The sequence below is a fragment of the Pimephales promelas genome, chromosome 2 (assembly GCF_988280905.1).
Source record: "Pimephales promelas chromosome 2, fPimPro1.hap1.1, whole genome shotgun sequence".
Lineage (NCBI taxonomy): Eukaryota > Metazoa > Chordata > Actinopteri > Cypriniformes > Leuciscidae > Pimephales > Pimephales promelas.
The window spans coordinates 16,302,041-16,321,294 of record NC_142770.1 but is presented as its reverse complement, the minus strand read 5'-3'; the positions used below and the strand labels follow the sequence as shown (position 1 = coordinate 16,321,294).

Genomic DNA, 19,254 nt, shown 5'->3' with positions numbered 1-19,254 from the left:
ACTCATCAAAATCCTTGATGATAAGCTTTGTCACCGGATGGCTTGGGTCCAGGATAACTGGGTGGATAGTATCAGGGTCTAGTCCTTCAGCATGACTTAACCTGCCACCAACTTTGAGTAGCTCCGTGGCTCCTTCATATTCTGGTGACAGAGATGCAAGACGACTGTCTGACGGAAGAGTACGTCCAGCTTTGAGAGCCCTCAATTCTTCAGCAAAGCAGTCCTCTTGAACCTTCTGTAACATTAGCTTCTCTGCTTGCAGAAAATCGGCAGCGGAAAGGGGTACTGTAGTTTTATCCTCAGCCGCCCCGTGAAAGGAGCTAGCAGTTTCCTTAAGAAGCTCTTTCCAGCTGGAGAACTTACTGGGATCCGGAAGTGGTGTGGGCAAGATGCTGGACACAGTTCCAACGAAGGCAGACTTTCTAAACTCGGTGGTGTCTAGTTCTGGCTCAAAAAAGGGCATTTTGGGCCATTCCCTTTCAGACAAACGGAGAAAATGTGGACCTTTGTTCCAGCGATGATCCTGTACCATCTCTTGCAGAGTGAGTCCGCGGGTTATATCATCAGCTGGATTACTTAGAGTGTCAACATACCGCCATTGAACAGGGTTGGTCAGGTTCTGGATTTCTGCGATGCGTGTTCCCACAAACACTTTATAACGGCAAGATTCTGATTTGATCCAGTGCAGTACAGTTGTGGAGTCTGACCAAAGAGTGATATGCTCAGATGGTACTGCAAGCTCTGTCTCGATCAATCTAGCCAACTGTGCGCCTGTAAGCGCGGCACTGAGCTCAAGCCGTGGAATAGACAGCAGCTTACGGGGTGCAACTCTCGATCTAGCAAACACGAAGGAGACATAGACTTGCTGATCATAATCTGTCGTCTGCATGTAAGCTACTGATCCATAGGCGCGCTGCGAAGCATCACAGAAAATGTGAATGTGACGGGTTGCGTTGGCAGTATCGGCAATGGCTGGTGCATATGGACGAGGCAGCTTTAGATGTTGCAAAGTGGGAATTTCTTGCACCCAACTTGACCATTTCTCCAGAAGGTCAGCGGGTTGGATCTTGTCGTCCCAACCAATATTGGCCTTCCACATGTCCTGAACAAGCACTTTACATCTTGTCGTAAATGGCACAATGTATCCCAACGGATCGTAAAGCTTGGCAAGAACACTGTAGACGTTACGCAGAGTAGCGTCTGAACATTCAGCTTGACGCTGTTTGTAACCCAGGGTATCATTCAAACAATCCCAGCAGAGTCCAAGCGTGGGTTCTTGGAGGTTGTCGCTGGCCTTGGATAGCCATAGCTCACTACTAGCTGACTGTGCTTCAGGAGGTAGATTTGCTACAACTTCAGGCATGTTACTAGCCCATTGCCGGATCTCGAAACCTCCCTTGTTCAGAAGCGCTCGTAGATCATCAACTAGAACCTTGGCATCCTCAGGTTTACTAACACTGTGGAGGCAATTGTCAACATAGAACGAGTGCTCGATCACGTGCATGAGAGGAGAATCTGGTGGCTCGTGATCTCTGACGTGCTGCTGCAGAGCAAAGACTGCACAACAGGGGCTACACGTCGTTCCGAATGGTAACACCTCCCATTGGAATATGCGTGGTTCCGATGTCCTCTGCATGTCACGCCACAGGAATCGTAGAAGTGGTTTGTCACTGGGTAACAAGCGGATCTGATGGAACATCGACTTAATATCTCCGCTGATGGCCACAGCATGACATCTGAACCGCATCAGGACTCCAATCATGGTCGGACCGAGCGTTGGTCCCGGCAGGAGTTGGTCATTCAGGGACAGGCCATTAAAGGAAAATGAGCAGTTAAAGACCACTCTGTCCTTTCCATTGTGGTGCACCATATGATGAGGTACATACCACGACTCTGTGGACTTTGCTGCTTCTTCTGTTAAGATTTCTGCAACATAGCCAGACTGAACAAGTTTATCCATCTCCTTGCAGTATGAGGCTGCTCGCACAGGGTCCTTAGCCAACCGGCGCTCAGTGCTGCGTAGGTTTGGCATCACGGCATCTTGCTGAGCACAGAGTTTGATAAATGGCTGACGACGCAACAGTGGAGTAGCGTAGCGCTGGGTACCATCGACAGATACACGTTTGGAGGCTGTCTGTAAGAGGATGAGTGCCTGCTGGTCTTGCTTGGAACGCATTGCAGTCTTCTCACTGACATAGGGGACTGTGTCAATGTGCCAAAGACGTTCCACATTTCTGAGGAGTTCAGAATGCGAAGACTCAGTGGCGATGTGCAGACAGGAAGACTGGTGAGAAGAGACTGGCATAATGTCAGAAGGACCTTGCAAGGACCAACCTAGCCTCGTGCAGATGGCTATAGGACCACCAGATGGGCCTGCTCTGACTGGCTGGGTAGGAGTGAGAAGCTGAGGCATATCAGAACCGATGAGGAGCAGAGGTTGGGCTCTGTGGATAAGTGTCAAAGGAAGTCCTTTGAGATACTCATAGCGCTTCTGGAGAGCTTCTACTGGATACGTGTGTTCAGATAAGCTCAGACTGCTTGCTGTGAAAGCATGTGGAATCCAAAACTTCTTGTTTGGCTTGAAGATGGGGGATACATGAAAGCTAACTGAAGAACCTTTCAGCTCTTTCACCTCTTGCTGTACTGTCCTCAGATGAAGTGTCTCTGGATGCTGAGAGAGTTGTAGTTGCTTTACAGCCTGTGGAAGGATAATAGTTCTCTCCGATCCATCATCGAGCACTGCAAATGTCTCAAGAATGCGGTCTCCATGATGCAGAAGTACTTTGACAATCTTCAGCAACACTCTCTGAGGGCTTCTAGGCTGCTCAATGTAGACAATGGGTTTCGGATTACTAACCATCAGCACTTTATGGGATGACTCTTGGATAACATCATGCAGGACTGTAAGGTGTTTCTCTTTGCAAAGCTTACATGGGCGTTTAAGGGTGCAGGCTGTAGCTTTATGGCCGCGGCCGCATTTCCAACATCTATCACCTTCATGGATCCACCTCTTGATCTCAGCTGTACTCAGTTTCTTGAAGTCCGAGCACGAGTTAAGGTAGTGCTCCTTATTATTGCAAAACGGACAATAAGGACTGAGTTTGAAAGCTTGGGATTTCGAATGAAAAGTCTCCTTGTCAGCTGCCTCTCCAGAGCAGAGGAAGACTGACGCTGTTCTATCTTTGGACTTTGGGCTACGTTGATCTCGCTTTGGTAAGGTAGGCCCTGTAGAGTTATAGAGAAAAGTAGCACGACTGGCGAGACGCTTGGCTTGAGCCTTCATCTGGAGCCATGCAGCGAGGTCGGGCAAGGAGTAGGTGAGCTCTGAACCTGGCTGCAGTATGCCGCGAACGAGACAATATTCCACAAATCCATCTCTGTAGGAAGGAGACATTTTGCTTAAAAGACGGTCAACATGGGAACCACACTTGAGCTCGTATCCAACCGGTCCCTCTAAAGTGCGTAGCATACCGACAAGCGACTGCACCGAGAGGGCAAAGGAGTCAAATGCATCTGCGTCTCCTGACTTAATGGCTGGGGAGTTGAGGATTGCCCCAAGTTCACTTTGCACCAATTGTCTTGGCTGGCCATATTTATCTTGCAGAGCCCCCAATGCTGCTGTATACGGTGCAGGGTCATACATGTATGATTTGGCCAACTGCAGAGCACTCTGAAGTTTGAGCTGGCCCAGGAGAACTTGGTATTTATAGTGCTCGCTGAGATGAGGGTGACTATTCATCAAGTTGTCAAGCGCCATCTTCAAAAGTGCAAAATCACTTTCTTTGCCACTCTCGAAAAAAGGAAGTGTCGGTTTGGGAATGCCATAAGATGTAGCAATCAAGGTCTCCATACCCGGGTAAGTCCATGGTGATGCCATCTGAACTGGTGATGCAGCTGTAGGAGGTGGTGGTGCCATCATGAAACTTGTACTGGTAGTTGGAGCCCCTTGGTACTGAGACGGGAGACTAGTTGTGACAGAAGATCTTGTCATCGGCAACACTCCACCTTCCTGAGTAGTTACCATGGAGGGAATGGGAGCAAATGAGACGGGCGCAGATGGAAGTACAGAGACTGGTACTGCAATCGGTGCTGTGCTAACAGGAACACTGATTTGGGCACTTGTGACGGGACTAGCAGATGGTGCCAATACCTGATAAGGAACAGTGGAGGAAGATGCTACCTGAACTGGCGCTAGATTTGGTTGCTGTACAGGTGGGTACTGCATGGGAACCGATGGCACCAGAGGTGGCTGTTGAGTCAATGGTGATGACAGAGGTAACTTGGAGAATACAGCAGGAGCTGACGTAGACAATGATTCATTGTTCGTCCCTGTCAGGTAGGTCTTTACAAGACTGGCAATGTGTACCTCCTTCTCGAGTTTCTTCAAGCGCCTGCGTCTCCCCATTTCTCTAGCTATTCTCTCTTTAGCCAAATGTGCTTCCTCCTGTAGTCGCTGTCCTTCTCTGGCTTGTGCATCCAATGCTGCTGCTTCTAAGTCAGCTTTCCTTTCTTCTTCTATTTCCTGTTGCAGATCAGCTAGCTCCAATCCTTTGATCTCCTCCTCTAAAGCCGCTTCTTGTATATCAGACGTACTTCGAAACAGATGGAGTCCGTAAGATAACCGAGAGGACCGTCGTGACTGTGTAGCTGACCGATAACTTGTCAAACTCCTAGCCCTGGTTGACTGAGCCTGGTCTGGTTGTCCTACAGGCGTAGAGGAGGTTTGGACCACAGGCTGTTGAGAGGGCAGAAGAGTGACTTCGTACTGGGCCAAATGTGCAGGTGGACGGGTTTCTCTCTTGGGTCGATCCAATGACTCCAGCTGCTGAACTTCAGTTGATGACTCCATAGTGTCGAGGAAAACCCTAGATCCGGCTCGAAGGACCAATGTAAAGTATGGACTAGTGGTTCTTTGTAGGATGGGAACACTACAGAAAGATTCCGGCCAGAGAATCCTTTATCATCCTTTTATTTCACAGACCAGGATGCCAATATACAAGTTTGCAAGTGTATGCTGTATGTGTGTGTGGTCTAAACAGAAAGAAAGAAAAAATAAATAATGAAATAATAATAAACAAATAAAGAATACTATAATATGCTTATTGTCATCATTCACAACAGTATAGTAATGAAAGTAATAGTTAACATTAATCCAATACAGAATACGTCACTATATGCCCTTTTATGGTGTACTACTGCACCTTTAAGTGACTATGCAAAATATAACATTATATCGCTATAACGCTGTAGCATCAAATAAACAGTAAATGCTGCATCCGAACACGGAATTATATGTCTAAATATACAACACAAAGAGGTCTATATCGACGTATAGATGGGCTAATTATTTACCCACAGAAAACATATTAACTATTACAGCACGCTCTGTTTCATGACTACACAAATCACACAGAATAAACGAGTTTGAATGAACATAAATAAAGTTCAAAGCATAGTATAAACATACAACAGTAGTCAGAACTTACTTGTTTTTCATAAAACGCACACAAAAGTAAAGGAAGGGGTCTCTGAGAATCCTCTCATCATCTCTGAGCGCGAATAACTTAGGCGCAAATATCTGAGGCGCGAATAACTTAGGCGCGCGCATTCCTTTCCAGGCGCAGTTCACGTGATGGAGCGCGAGCGCACTTAGGAAATATCAGCGCTGAACAAATAGGCTTTCAGACACTGATGATTGTTCTGATCTCTGTTAGACGGAGAACGACACAGGCTCCCAATTGGTCAAAAAGGAGGAGCAAGAGGGGTTGGAGGCTAAGCAGGAGCCAATGGAGGCGGAAGACAAGAAGATGGACTTGAAGACCGAGACCAAAGAGGAGGATGAAAGCAGGACAAACGGCACGACGTCCTCTTCACCGCCCCAGTCTCGCAGGAAAAGTATGAACTCTCGATTTTTCTCTTCTGTGAGCTCTACAATTCTCTGTCCTTGTAGTTTTTTGTTGTTAGTTTAATTAAAGATACCACATTATGCCCCTTTTCAAAGTCTTTATTTAGTTTTTGGGGTCCACTAGAAGAGGTTTTCATGCTTAAATGTCCTTCTGAAAAGCACAATGTTCTCTAATTGGTTGGCCTCTTTGGCCGTGTTTGGGAAATGAGTTTCAACACACTAACTAACTCAACCAGGCCTTGCCTCTTTATTTTGCATATGCCTTAGACAGAACTTATTTAAATGAATAATATTGTGACATGTTCGTTCCCTGAAGAAAACTCTAGACTACAATGGAGGCATTTCAGGGAAACAATGAGCACTGATATAGAGAATAACTCTCTCTGGAGTGACTTTCTGCTACATTATGCACTTAAAAAAGTTGAAAATGTGAAGAAGTACAATAGGTCCTCATTCATCTTTTGTCTTTCCCTGTCTTTTGTGTTTCCCGCTCTCTCTTTCTTCTCAGTCTTTAAGCCAGAAGAGTTGCGGCAGGCATTGATGCCGACGCTGGAGTCTCTGTACAGGCAGGATCCAGAGTCTCTACCCTTCCGACAGCCTGTGGACCCGACACTTCTGGGCATCCCTGTGAGTCTTAACCCTTGTGCATTGTTCAAATTCACTACCCTTTCGTTATGTTCGTGGCTGAAAAAAGCCACTACTTTAAACTGCTGTAAAAATGTATCAGATAAATATTTTTTTCAAATTTTTTTGCATAAATCTATTAACCGACCTCCGTCCTGATCAAAACTAATAAATTTTTTTTAAAAATTCAGGATTTTAACTCTTTAATTGCCAAATTCATAAATGATGCCACTGATTTGGGGGAAAAAAAAACACAAAATGACTTATTTTCAATATAAAATATGATTGTGGACTGGATTTTTTTTCACCTTTTATCACAGTCTTGGACATGTCAAAGATTAGAAACAACATTGGTTTTGATGCATTGTTAGTTTTTGTGTAGCATCAGATTTTAACTTTTTCTCCCTCATTTACTGTTCGTGGCTGTTTTTGCCCCATTGACTTCCATTATAACCACATTTTTTGATTGCAAAGCCATGACACCATAAAATCATGCATTTTTGATTGTTGATGGTTTTCCCTGTTGGGAAGAGGTAAAATTTGTAATTTTTACTGTTGATAACCAGGTGGAACCATTTAACCCTTTAGACAGGCCTGTGCAAAAAAAAGCTTAGTTTCTGGCTTTTACATGCAGTTATATGGAGTATAATAGCATATTACAGTGTGTATATGTGTGTGTGTGGGTGTGCGTGAGTGTGTGAGAGAGTGTGAGAGCTCACCTTGATGCGTCTGAGAAAATAAAAATATACACTTCAGCTCTCAAAACTACATGGAGTAAACAAAAACAAAGTAAGTGTATTTATGCATCTGCTGCCTTTTGATGGTGAGAAATGCAGACTAAACAAAAACAAAGCAAGTGGATATAAACGCTTGTCATTTGATGGTGAGAAGAGCAGCAAGCAACATGAGAGAGGGCTTGACTTGTAGTGAAGTTTTAGAGATGATTATGCAGTCTGACCCCTCCAGCGAGCTGCAGGAGGTATTGTCTTCTCACTCTGACCGCAGACTCAGGACAGTCAGATCCTGGTTTGGATGTGGCACCCTCACCATCATCTCAAGCTTCCACTGAAGGCGAGGAGGATTCAGATGATCCTGGATCTGGATGGACTGGGAGAATCTTGAGAGGGACATGGTGGTTCTGAAAATCGCACGACCACTGCGATCATCCCACAGGCAACGTGTGGACTCCCCTCTGGATCTGTAGACGCTGGCCAAAATCAGTAGCCCCATGTAGGCACAGAGATCTGTGGAGTCCACAGATCCAGGATCCTCTGAATCCTCCTCGCCTTCAGTGGAGCTCTAGCTTCCACTGAAAGCAGGAGTATTCTGTGGATCCTGGATCTGGATGGATTGGGAGAAATGGTGAAGTATGGTTTTCCACCAATGCGGAGACAATTCCCTTTCTTCAGCCTGCAAAAGGCGTGAGTCGAGGGCCGACACGCAATGCTATCGCAATGGTTCAGAACATGGATTCTGTGTTCAATCTGTTTTTTACGGAGGAGACGACTGACCTCATTGTCAGCATGACCAACCTCCATGGGCACCGCACAATGAGAAACTGGACTGGGCTGGACTCCACAGATCTCTGTGCCTACATGGGGCTACTGATTTTGGCCAGCGTCTACAGATCCAGAGGGGAGTCCACACGTTGCCTGTGGGATGATCGCAGTGGTCGTGCGATTTTCAGAACCACCATGTCCCTCTCAAGATTCTCCCAGTCCATCCAGATCCAGGATCATCTGAATCCTCCTCGCCTTCAGTGGAAGCTTGAGATGATGATGAGGGTGCCACATCCACACCAGGATCTGACTGTCCTGAGTCTGCGGTCAGAGTGAGAAGACAATACCTCCTGCAGCTCGCTGGAGGGGTCAGACTGCATAATCATCTCTAAAACTTCACTACAAGTCAAGCCCTCTCTCATGTTGCTTGCTGCTCTTCTCACCATCAAATGACAAGCGTTTATATCCACTTGCTTTGTTTTTGTTTAGTCTGCATTTCTCACCATCAAAAGGCAGCAGATGCATAAATACACTTACTTTGTTTTTGTTTACTCCATGTAGTTTTGAGAGCTGAAGTGTATATTTTTATTTTCTCAGACGCATCAAGGTGAGCTCTCACACTCTCTCACACACTCACGCACACCCACACACACACATATACACACTGTAATATGCTATTATACTCCATATAACTGCATGTAAAAGCCAGAAACTAAGCTTTTTTTTGCACAGGCCTGTCTAAAGGGTTAAATGGTTCCACCTGGTTATCAACAGTAAAAATTACAAATTTTACCTCTTCCCAACAGGGAAAACCATCAACAATCAAAAATGCATGATTTTATGGTGTCATGGCTTTGCAATCAAAAAATGTGGTTATAATGGAAGTCAATGGGGCAAAAACAGCCACGAACAGTAAATGAGGGAGAAAAAGTTAAAATCTGATGCTACACAAAAATTAACAATGCATCAAAACCAATGTTGTTTCTAATCTTTGACATGTCCAAGACTGTGATAAAAGGTGAAAAAAAATCCAGTCCACAATCATATTTTATATTGAAAATAAGTCATTTTCTGTGTTTTTTTTCCCAAATCAGTGACATCATTTATGAATTTGGCAATTAAAGAGTTAAAATCCTGAAATTTTTTTAAACATTTAGTAGTTTTGATCAGGACTGAGGTCGGTTAATAGATTTATGCAAAAAAAATTGAAAAAAAATATTTATCTGATACATTTTTACAGCAGTTTAAAGTAGTGGCTTTTTTCAGCCACGAACATAACGAAAGGGTAGTGAATTTGCCCAGAGTGTACTGTTGAGTTTTTGAAAAATTTCAAAGCATTTTCCCAAAATATGTGTCAAAATAAGATTTGTCACCAAAAATCATTCCATTTGCTGAAACAAGGAAAAAGTTACGGCCAAATTAAGACTAAAAAATACCCCTTAGTGGCTGAAAAAAGCCACAACAGCACATAAGGGTTAAACGCATACGTGCTTACATCTCTGTGAAATGACTGGAAAATATATCTAATTACCCAAGTGTGAAAACTGAATTATGAAGGTGTTTCGTTTCCTGCCTTAAGGACTACTTCGATATCGTGAAGAATCCCATTGACCTGTCAACTATCAAACGCAAACTAGACACGGGTCAGTATCAGGAGCCCTGGCAGTACGTAGACGACGTGTGGCTGATGTTCAACAACGCGTGGCTGTACAACAGGAAGACGTCGCGCGTGTACAAGTACTGCTCTAAACTGGCTGAGGTGTTCGAGCAGGAGATCGACCCGGTCATGCAGGGCCTCGGTTACTGCTGCGGGAGGAAGGTGAGATGACCAATTCCACAGATAATAACAACTGTAATAATAATATGCAAATAAATGTATTTTTGAATAAGGAACTGAACAATGACACTATTGTCTTGTGAGAGCTGCTTTACAGCAGAATTGAAGGTTTGCATATCCAAGTCTGTTATTGTCCTGTTATCACTTTAAAGCTGCTTTGAAACAATCTGTATTGTATAAAATGCTATATAAAAAAAGGTGACTTGATGTTTTTAATAAATGGTACCGTTAAATTGCTCTGCTATTATTAATAATTATTATAAATGTGCTAATAAATATGTAGTGTGTTGTGTGTGTGTGTATATATATATATATATATATATATTATTGTTTAACAAATTGTTGCTTTATAATATCTTCACAAAAATAATTTTTATAAAATATCAATAATGTGCAGTAATAATAATAAGAATGCACAAATAAATAAAATATTAAATATGGAATTATTTAATAAATTGTCATTCAATAATATTTTTCCACAATAATAATAACAATACTAATGTGGAAATAAATGTGTATTAAATATACAATTGTATAATAAATGGTTATAAAATAATTGTGCATGACAATATTGATAATAATAATTGTGCAAGAAATGTGTATTAAATAGTGTATAAATAGCATAGTAAATGGTTATACAATATCTCTCCGCAAAAGTATTAATATATTTATATTAAATATGTTATTATATAGTAAAATGAGTGTTCAACAATCTCTCCACAGTAATAATGGGGAAATAAATATACAATGTATAGTAGTATACATTATATCATTATATCAAAATATTTGGATTTATGGAAACGTAAACATTAGGTGAATATCGAACACATTTAATTTTTGACATGCCATACTTTTGTTATGTATGTGTTAAGCATGTTATCCACATCACAAATTAAGCAGTTTTGTCTAAGTATAAATTTGTTATTTTTGCCAACATACTTATGGTTCAGGTTTTGTGGTACATGTAATAGTAATACAACAGTGGTTCAATTATTGTCATATTTTCAGTGCTACTGTTCCAGTATTTTGGTATTAGCTGTTCAACTGACTCCTACTGGTCATCTGTACACAAACTGACATAAAACAGGATTTTCCAGCCATCTTTCTAAACTCTTTTCTCCTTTCCTCCAACAGTACGAGTTTTCTCCTCAGACACTTTGCTGTTATGGGAAGCAACTGTGTACGATACCCAGAGATGGCACTTATTACAGTTATCAGAACAGGTGAGATGATGCACTTGCCATTCCTTGAGGGAACATCCATGTTGTCAACAGCCTTAGGAGACATTTAAGAGGACAGTTGCAATTGAAGCAGACGTGCTCCCTGTCATGTAGTGTGGTTTTTAGTTTTTGTTCGTCAGATCAGACACTGGCATTGTCAGACACTGACACGACACTGGCTAAGCTTTTGACGGCATACTCGCTCTCAACCCCCTCCCCCATTTCTCTTTCTTCACAGTTACTCAGTTTGAAATCTCCAGCCAGTCCTAATTTATTGGCAGTTGTAATATTTGCACTGGCACATTTATGAGTTTTTCTTTTTGCTGCAAATTGCCTGCTACATCAGAACAGGCTCCCTTGCGCCCCCTGTAGCAGAGAGCATGTTACTGCCAAACAGACACAGCTTATACACTCGCATCCACTGAATTTGGTCTTTTTCATATTAGCATCCCTTAGTCGTAGTTATATACATCCTGGCATTAATGTTTCCCAGTTAACGCTTGGAAGCATTCACATTACATTTGCACTGTTATATTCGACAGGCATATCATGACATTCAGGGAATAATCATCATACAAACTCGCTCTTGTGTGAATTGCTTGTGCACCTCCATGTAATTCCTGAAGTGCTTCACGACTCAACTTATGTTTATTGTGACTATAGGTATCATTTCTGCGAAAAGTGTTTCAACGAGATTCAGGGTGACAGTGTGACGCTAGGAGATGATCCTGCTCAGCCACAGACGTAAGTGATTGTTCCCCTGCTCATTTAATATTTATATTCAAGCGTGATTCAAGAGATTTTACGGATCTAAATCATTCAGAATAAATATTTGAATGTTTTAAATGTTCAATTTGTATCTGATCTTCTTTGAATGCAGCATGATCTCTAAACACCAGTTTGAAAGGAAGAAGAATGACACGTTAGATCCTGAGCCGTGAGTAAAAGCTAAACTTTGTTTCCCAGAATTCCATGAGGCAGCAATCAAGTAGCGCATGCTCTAATAGAATGGCCGTATGGTCTGTATTGCCTCATACATGGGTCCGCACTGGACTCATTACTAGGGGTGCACGATATATCGGCCACCGATATTTGCTCATTTTTATGTTATCGTTATCGGCCTGATAATCAAATTTGGCTGATATATTAAAGCTGATAAATAATGAATTATTTCCTTCAACACTTGACACCTGAGACACTTAAGATGCGCACTGTTCAACATGATTGATCTTAATTGCTTGAAATATGATTGGAATCAAAAAGGAAAATATAGTTAAGCTGTCATATCGGCTACATTAAATTATAATGAGAACATTACAATTGTGTTAGGGGATGGATTTTAATTGTGAGACTTTTGTTTTTGCTATCAGGCTCTCAAAAATTATATAAAAATTGGATTTAGATTTATCGGCCGATATATCGGTTATCAGCTTTCAAATATAAAGAGTTATCGGTATCGGCCAAAATGTTCATATCGGTGCATCCCTACTCATTACACCACATTGTTTCTGCTCAGTGGCGCCCCCTGTTGTAACCAACTTAGGGCATACACTCCCACCACACAAACGTAACACTAACATTCTCCAAGTATCAGTATTATCCTAAAGTTGTCCAAATCCACACCTCCTACAAAGGCGCAATTGCATTGGCCTGCTTGCAAATGCGTAAGAACTGGAGGAAAAGAATCCGAATGATGTTTACATCTTAACTAACTGCACTTGCAGTTAGTGATTACACATTCAGACACTTCTTGCCAAAGTGATACCTGTCAGAATACAGAGCTTATATCCCCCATTAATCAATTTTCCTCTTCTCAGGTTTGTTGAATGTAAAGATTGTGGGCGGAAGATGCATCAGATATGTGTCCTGCATTATGATGTCATCTGGTCTTCTGGGTGAGTTTGAAAGCACCTCAGAGCGAACAGTGTTGCTTTAATATCGATTCTGGACGCGATGCGGGAAATCGGTACTAATGAGCGTTTCTCTCTGCAGTTTCATTTGTGCTAACTGTTTGAAAAAGAGCGGAAAGTCGAGAAAAGAGAACAAGTTTTCAGCAAAAAGTAAGTAATAGGTCTGTTCATGTGATGCATTAAAATTAAATTAATAGTTCAACCCTGAAAACTGAATATTCTGTCATCCATCACGTCGTTCCAAACCCTTAAGACTTTCGTTCATCTTTAAAGCACAAATGAAGATATTTTTAACGAAACCTGAGCGATTTCGGTCCCTTCTTTGAAAGTCTGTGCAACCAAAACTTGGACGATTGAAAAAGTTCATAAAGACAGTGGTTTAATCTCAAGTCTTCTGATTGGTTTAAATGATGGACATATTTAATTTAGCCTTAAACATTGATCATCTCACACACAAAGCACATCAAATATGGTAAATGGAAGCTCAAATTTGCATGTTTAAGCTTTCATTTAACATATTTGATGGTGAAATCTTTCAGGTTTCATTATAAACTAAATTGTTTTTGTGCTAAATGTCGTTTTCGATCCAGGGTTGCAGACAACGCGGTTAGGCACGTACATAGAGGATCGTGTGAACAAGTATTTGAAGCGACAGAACCATCCGGAAGCTGGAGAGGTGTTTGTGCGAGTAGTAGCCAGTTCGGACAAGATGGTAGAAATCAAACCTGGCATGAAGGCCAGGTAAATTTAATCTTGCTTACCTTTTATTTTCCTATAAGCCAATCTCACAATATGATGTTTTAACCTTCAGAGGGCAAGTATGGATGGCAAAACCAATCAGTTAACTGGTTTGGTTGCTCTGTATATGCTGTGTTGTGTAAATAAAAAAATATTGTGTTTGACTTATTTGCCTGATCAAAGTTTCCCCCGTTTCAATAATCAAAATGTTGATGCTGTAGTGGCGTGTTCATATTTGTTCTTTGAAAAAGTAATCCTCCGTTTCACTTCAGGTTTGTAGACACAGGAGAGATGTCTGAGACCTTCCCCTACAAAACCAAAGCACTTTTCGCCTTTGAGGAGATTGACGGAGTGGACGTGTGTTTCTTCGGCATGCATGTTCAAGAGTACGGCTCTGATTGCCCTTTCCCGAACACCAGGTAAACTCTTACCTAAGTTCTTTAGTGAAAAACAGATGCATAAAGCAACGCTTATAGTGCTCGGCATGCAATGAAGTTAAAAGTCCCTCTTTGTCTTTTTTCACCTACCTAGACGGGTATACGTATCGTACCTCGATAGTATTCACTTCTTCAGACCTCGCATGTTGAGAACAGCAGTCTATCATGAAATTCTCATTGGCTATTTGGAATATGTCAAGAAGCTTGGGTAGGTTTCACCATTTACTTTTTACTCAAGTCCAACCATTACGGTTGCCATTCATGCCCTGAACTTTGAACATTTCCACTGTAGATACGTTACGGCGCACATCTGGGCATGTCCGCCTAGTGAAGGTGATGACTATATCTTCCACTGTCACCCTGCCGACCAGAAAATCCCCAAACCCAAGCGCCTACAAGACTGGTACCGCAAAATGCTGGACAAGGCCTATGCTGAGCGGATACTACACGACTACAAGGTATAGCAGAGACCATATGATCTTTTTGTAAAATAGAAACCAATTCATTGTGTATTTGCCAATGAGCACCTCAATATATGGTATAAATGAAAGGTGTTTGTATTTGATAGGATATCTTTAAGCAAGCCACAGAGGACCGTTTGACGAGTGCAAACGAACTTCCATATTTTGAGGGTGATTTTTGGCCCAATGTACTGGAGGAGAGCATCAAGGAGTTGGAACAAGAGGAAGAGGAGAGGAAAAAAGAAGAAAACACGGCTGCTTGTGAAACTCCAGAGGTGAATGAGCGAAACCTTTTTTTTTAATATATACAGTATGTACATCTCTGGCCTATGTGAAGTAATTCCTGTTTTTAAAACTCCTATTTAGACATCCTGACATTTTCCTCCTTTCTAACAGGGCACGCCAGGGGACAGTAAGAATGCGAAGAAGAAGAACAATAAGAAAACAAATAAGAATAAAAGCAGCGTGAGCAGAGCTAATAAAAAGAAACCTGGGATGCCGAATGTAGCCAATGACCTTTCTCAGAAACTCTACGCCGCATTGGAGAAACACAAAGAGGTCTACTATATGTTCTTCATCTGACTTTTAAGCTGCTCTCTGAGGCATTGCATGATTCATTTGCATTGTTTGTTTTGAATGTCAGCTTTTGATATGCATGGAAGCCAAGTGGTTTTCTTGGGAATATCTTGAAGAAACCTCTTACCTGTTCCTACTTGTTCTCCCAGGTGTTTTTTGTAATCCATCTGCACTCTGGGCCCATAGTCAACTCACTACTACCCATCATTGACCCTGATCCCCCACTGACCTGCGACCTGATGGACGGAAGGGATGCCTTCTTGACCTTAGCACGGGATAAGCACTGGGAGTTCAGCTCTTTGCGGCGCTGTAAGTGGAGCACCATGTGCATGCTGGTGGAATTGCACAACCAGGGCCAGGACCGCTTTGTCTACACCTGCAATGAATGTAAACACCATGTCGAGACACGTTGGCACTGTACTCTCTGTGAGGTAAGATCCATAGGCTTCTGTAATATGCTACAGCTGTCCTTAATGATCAGTAGTGGATGGGTAACGTTCATTGGTTTTATTTTGATTTGAAACTTGGGGGTAGCTACTATTCTACTAGTAGTACAAACAAATCCTAATGCATTACTTAACATCTTAACTTTTACTTAACTTCTTATAATGAGATGACTTTTTATGTTCCGGTCATCCCTTGCTTGATCACGGTGTCCTCATCTTTCCTCAGGACTTTGACCTGTGCATTAGTTGCTACAACACTAAGGGCCATGAGCACCAGATGGTTAAGTGGGGTCTGGGTCTGGACGATGACAGCAACAGCCAAAGTGGCGAAGCCTCCAAGAGTCCTCAGGAGAGTCGGCGTCTGAGTATCCAGCGTTGCATCCAGTCTCTGGTGCATGCCTGCCAGTGTCGCAATGCCAACTGCTCCCTGCCATCTTGTCAGAAGATGAAGCGTGTGGTGCAACACACTAAGGGCTGCAAGCGCAAGACAAACGGTGGCTGTCCGGTGTGCAAGCAGCTCATTGCGCTCTGCTGCTATCATGCCAAGCACTGCCAGGAGAACAAGTGCCCTGTGCCCTTCTGCCTCAATATCAAGCACAAACTGCGTCAGCAGCAGCTGCAACACAGAGTGCAGCAGGCGCAGATGATGCGGAGACGCATGGCCACTATGCAGGGCCGAGCCGTGCCTCAGAGCCTGCCGTCACCACCTGCGTCAACAGCCCCCAGCACACCCACCTCGCATCAGCAACCCAACACCCCTCAAACACCGCAACCGCTGTCCAACCAGCCAGCTACACCCAATGCAGGCGTCATGTCTCCTGCCTATCCCAATGCACCCCGAAATGGACATCCCCCTCCTCAGGCTTCACAAGGCAAGCCACAGGCCTCCCCGCTACACCAGCAGCCGTCTCCGCTCCCGCAGCCTCCCCAACAGCAGCCGGCGCCCCAACAGCCTCCTCAGCAGCAGCCTCCGCCTATGGCGGTCAAAATGGCACGGCACATAGAGATGGTCGCACAGGCTCAACACAACCAGAACTATCGCATGACCATGAATGGCCTTCCCATGAACCACCAGCAGCCGCGCATGCCAGGCCTGATGCAGCAGCCCATGCAGCTGGTCGGACCACGCGGACAGCAGGTGATGCAGCCCATGTCGCAAGGACAGTGGACTGGAGGCCCTCAAGCAGGCATGCAAGCGGCTCAGCAGCAGGTTGCTCCGCAACAGACTGCACAGGGCCCTCAGCAGACCATGTCAATGCAGAGACCCACAATGCCCCAGCAAACGCAACAGCCACGCATGATGGTGCCCACACAGGGTCCGCGACTGCAAGCCCCACAGAGACCCGGAGCCATCGCCTCCAATGCCTTGCAGGAGCTGCTAGCAACCCTGAAGTCACCCAGCTCTCCCCAACAACAGCAGCAGGTGTTGAACATCCTCAAATCGAACCCCCAACTCATGGCCGCCTTCATCAAACAGAGGACTTTGAAGTACCACGCCAACCAGCCGCAGCAGCAACAAACGCCACAGGGCATGCATGCAGCACAGCCAGCGATGCCCAACATGGCTGCCATGCAGGGAGTGCCTCGGCCTGGCATGGCACCTCAGCAGCAGCAGCCCACACCACAAGGCCTGGCAGCTCTTGGACAGCAGAGTCAGCTCATGAACAACAACCCGCAGCTGCAGGAGATGTACCGGCGTCAGCTTTTGCGACAGCAGCAGCAGCAGCAGCAACAACAGCAGCAGCAGCAGCAGCAACAGCAGGGAGTGATGCCGCAGGCACATGGCCAGTTCCCGCAGGCACAGGGGACTGCTACCAACTACACGCAACTCCGAATGCAGCAGCAGCAGCAGTTGGTCATGCAGGGAGCAGGTGGACCTATGGCCCAGATGGGAATGGACGGCACACCTAACCTCCTGCACCAACGCATGCTCCAACAGCAGCAGCTTTCGCAACAGCAGGTCGTCCTCAAGCCTCCAATGGGCTCACCGGCGCACCCAAGTCCCATGAGCCCACAAGCTCACCTGCTTTCCGGTCAGCCGCAAGGTGCGCACCTACCCGGCCAGCCCATGGCTAATGCACTCAGTAACCAGGTGTGCTCACCGGCTCCCGTACAGTCGCCCAGACCTCCGTCGCGGCAACTTCCTCCACATTCCAGTCCTTCCCCACATGTTCAGCCACAGCCGTCACCGCAGCATGTGCCGTCTCACACGGGGTCCCCACACCCTGGTCTGACGACACCCATGTCTGGCTCCATGGAGCAGGTACACCTGGGCGCACCTGAGCAGAGTGCAATGCTCCCGCAGCTTAACACGCCCAACCGCGGAGGGCTGCCCAGTGACTTAGGTATGGTGGGAGACACAACGGGAGACACGCTGGAGAAATTTGTGGAGGGATTGTAGCGTTTAATGGGAGACTTCACCCACCACAGTCTCCCCGTTCCTCTTTTTTTTTTTGTGGCTCTGTTGGTTTTTCTCTAATATTCTCAAATTTTTGTACTGACATGTAAAAAGTTAGAAGAAATGTAGGAAAAAAAGAAAGAAATTTATGTTGATAAGTAAAGGGAATGTTATTGTTTCCTAAAAACAAGACTGATTTCTTCCTTTCAAGAGGGATTTGAAAATTGTTTAAAAGAAATATAAATCACAAAGAATATATTTTTTGTTCAGTTTAGACCCATGTGTGGTCAACACTTTGTTTGTCCAGATTAATTTTTGTTTTGTTTCGGGGGTGCGTGGGGGGTCTGGTTTCATGCCTTTTCTTATTTTAAGAAAATTACAAAACATTATAATATTCATACCTTTTGTTTTGTACCTTATCTAACTTTACAGCATTTTTTGTGTTGGAAGACTGTAAAATTTGTTTGGGAGTTTAGGTCAGGGTTTCTCTGCTCTGTCTGTCATTCTTCCTGGCGATTGTATTCTAGTGTTGTACCATTTTTTTTCAGACATGCATTCGGAGGCATTTCCTCCTCTCCTCATTGTGAAGTTTGTATGAGGAGAACTATTTGTTTGTATTGATAGGAACTGTGCATACGCATGTATGCAGACACGCAGAGACACACATATGCATCGCTCAGACAATACAACACAGAATCCACGAGGACATGTACACATTTACAACATCTCACTGGCCTGGATCCAGAGGTTCTGTCTTGCAGATGTAGAAAATTGTTGCTTTTTGTCCTGATTTTGTTATACAGATATATAAATGTAAAGAGAGCTAGAAAGAGAGGGAGAGAGAGGGACCCCTAAGCTGAGCGAGAGGGAATGGGCGATCAAGCGCTTGTCGGAGCAGTTATGGATCATTCCTCTCGCACAAACTTGAACAGGGGTTCTACTCTTTCCATTAATGTAAATCATGCAAGTTATTAAGCAAAGTACTATAAATATAAGGAAGAGAGAATGGAATCATTGTATAAACTGGTTGAAAAACTTATTTCTTACTTATATACCATATTGTTAAATAAACTGTGTGCAACAGATCAAAACCACGTGTCTTTAATGTTATTTGTATGTATATAACGTTAGATTGTTGTGTCCGTGCCCTTATTTAATTCCTGTCAGATTTATAAGTCTATAATACATGAATATTTTCTGTAA

The 19,254-nt window shown here is 43.8% G+C and overlaps 1 protein-coding gene across 3 annotated transcripts in view; it reads left to right on the top strand.

Moving 5' to 3' along the window:
• The window catches only part of crebbpa (CREB binding lysine acetyltransferase a), a 52,725-nt gene extending 33,583 nt beyond the window's left edge, over positions 1-19,142 (top strand). For all 3 annotated transcript variants that reach the window (XM_039694666.2, XM_089117131.1, XM_039694667.2), the window contains 16 exons: positions 5,715-5,895; positions 6,414-6,532; positions 9,608-9,847; positions 11,000-11,088; positions 11,749-11,829; positions 11,966-12,022; positions 12,903-12,980; positions 13,078-13,145; positions 13,586-13,736; positions 14,006-14,152; positions 14,265-14,378; positions 14,463-14,628; positions 14,739-14,906; positions 15,028-15,189; positions 15,357-15,638; positions 15,880-19,142. In XM_039694666.2, the coding sequence (XP_039550600.2) occupies positions 5,715-5,895; positions 6,414-6,532; positions 9,608-9,847; positions 11,000-11,088; positions 11,749-11,829; positions 11,966-12,022; positions 12,903-12,980; positions 13,078-13,145; positions 13,586-13,736; positions 14,006-14,152; positions 14,265-14,378; positions 14,463-14,628; positions 14,739-14,906; positions 15,028-15,189; positions 15,357-15,638; positions 15,880-18,054 (4,278 nt within the window). In that variant the 3' untranslated portion in view covers positions 18,055-19,142. The remainder of the gene's footprint in view (positions 1-5,714; positions 5,896-6,413; positions 6,533-9,607; positions 9,848-10,999; positions 11,089-11,748; positions 11,830-11,965; positions 12,023-12,902; positions 12,981-13,077; positions 13,146-13,585; positions 13,737-14,005; positions 14,153-14,264; positions 14,379-14,462; positions 14,629-14,738; positions 14,907-15,027; positions 15,190-15,356; positions 15,639-15,879) is intronic.
• The last annotated feature ends 112 nt before the right edge of the window (positions 19,143-19,254 follow it).